The 1550-nt window shown below is 50.7% G+C and overlaps 1 protein-coding gene across 1 annotated transcript; it reads right to left on the bottom strand.

Moving 5' to 3' along the window:
- Window positions 1-476: 476 nt before the first annotated feature.
- bhlhe22 (basic helix-loop-helix family, member e22) lies at window positions 477-1277 on the bottom strand (the record flags this gene model as incomplete). Its single annotated transcript, XM_079181620.1, has 1 exon — window positions 477-1277. One exon carries the CDS (start codon window positions 1275-1277, stop codon window positions 477-479), a length of 801 nt encoding a protein of 266 aa, XP_079037746.1.
- Between the last annotated feature and the right edge of the window lie 273 nt (window positions 1278-1550).

Here is a 1550-nt window from a genome sequence, read left to right as displayed (position 1 = left end):
AGAAAGCAATCAGCAAATGTCTCTGAGGCGAATGAAAGAAAACCCGCAAAATAAATAAGGAAGCAGCAGAAAGTTGGACTATCGCTCCAGGAAGGTGTCCATCTATTTAAGTTAAAAAGTCGCAGGTTGTCAGGTCACCCAAATCTCCAAAAGGTTCCATAACAGGGCAAGTGATCAACAACTCACTCAACACTTGAAGCACTCTTACAGGCCTACTGTACTTGTGTTTGGTCTTCACTGTCATTCATACCAGCACTTTAAGGATGATTTATATACATAATCAAGTATTGTTTGAACAAAAAAGCGCGTTTTGAATGCATTTAGTAAATATTATAAAAGTATTCATCGGCATTACTTCTTTGTCTCTAGCCTACTGACTTAAACAACAGTGTCCTCACAGGTTTCTCTCTCCAAAAGTGTTTTTAAAAGTGGTGTCTGATATCCCCTGTGCTTCTCCGAGTCTTTGCCAGACGCAGTTAAGGCTTGTCAGTGCACTGTTTGCAGAGGCTGGAGGTGGCGTTGTTGAATAGGGCACATTTATCGGGGCAAGAGGACGGAGCTACCCCGGCGGGGAAGGGATATCCAGGCGGCTGGTCGTACGCGCCCAAGCCCGGAGCTGCGAGGGCAGTGTTGGCTGGTATCGAGGCAGCAGAGATGGCTTGGCCCTGGTTGAGATACGCCACTAGCCTCCTCATCTCTTCCAGTGCCTGCGCCTGCATGAGGATGTAGTTTTTGGCGAGCAGCAAAGTGGCAATTTTGGAGAGTTTACGCACTGACGGGCTGTGCGCGTAAGGGATGACCCCTCTGAGCTCATCCAGCGCGTCGTTCAGATCGTGCATCCGTCGTCTTTCTCTGGCGTTGATGTTCAGCCTCAGTGATTTCTGCTCTTTGTTTTTCTTACCTCCTGGTTTCCCCACGGGCACTTGCCGCCCGTCGGTCAGAAGGACCATGTCACACCTGCCGTCACTGTCATCGTCGGGACTCTCACCGCCGCTGCTTTCCGCCGCCGAGATCCTGTTGGCGCTCTCACCGAAATTCACGCACAAAGATCCGGTCGGCAGACCAAGTGGCCCCCCTCTACCTCCTGCCAGTACTCCCGGTTGAATCGAGTCTTGATCGGTCTGGTCAAAGCAGCTGATCGGTGACTGGCGGTCTCTGGCTGGTAGTTCAATGCCGGCCGAAGACCTGAAGGGGTCCATTTTTTTTGTGGACACGGCGCTCAGAGTTTTGTGAAAAATGTCCCCTGCGCCGCCGTTCAAGTTCATCCTTCTGTCCATAAAGTGTTGTGGATTCCGTGTTGTTGCAGGCAACGGTCGCTGCTGGAAACTCTTTGCGCGCCTCTATGAGTTTCTTCCTCTGTTTGTCCTTTACGACTTTAGTTGTGTGTCAGTGGTGAAGTTGCAGGCTTGCTCGACTTGTCAGCTGAGGTGTGGAGACGAGGAGGAGACTCGTGTAATAAGTGCTACTCTCTCCTGACTCTCTCTCTCTCTCTCTCTCTCTCTCTCTCTCTCTCTCTCTCTCTCTCTCTCTCTCTCTCGGTCTCTCTCTCT

Source organism: Pholis gunnellus (assembly GCF_910591455.1).
Source record: "Pholis gunnellus genome assembly, chromosome: 20".
In the NCBI taxonomy this organism is placed as follows: domain Eukaryota; kingdom Metazoa; phylum Chordata; class Actinopteri; order Perciformes; family Pholidae; genus Pholis; species Pholis gunnellus.
This window is presented reverse-complemented; position numbering and strand designations above follow the sequence as displayed.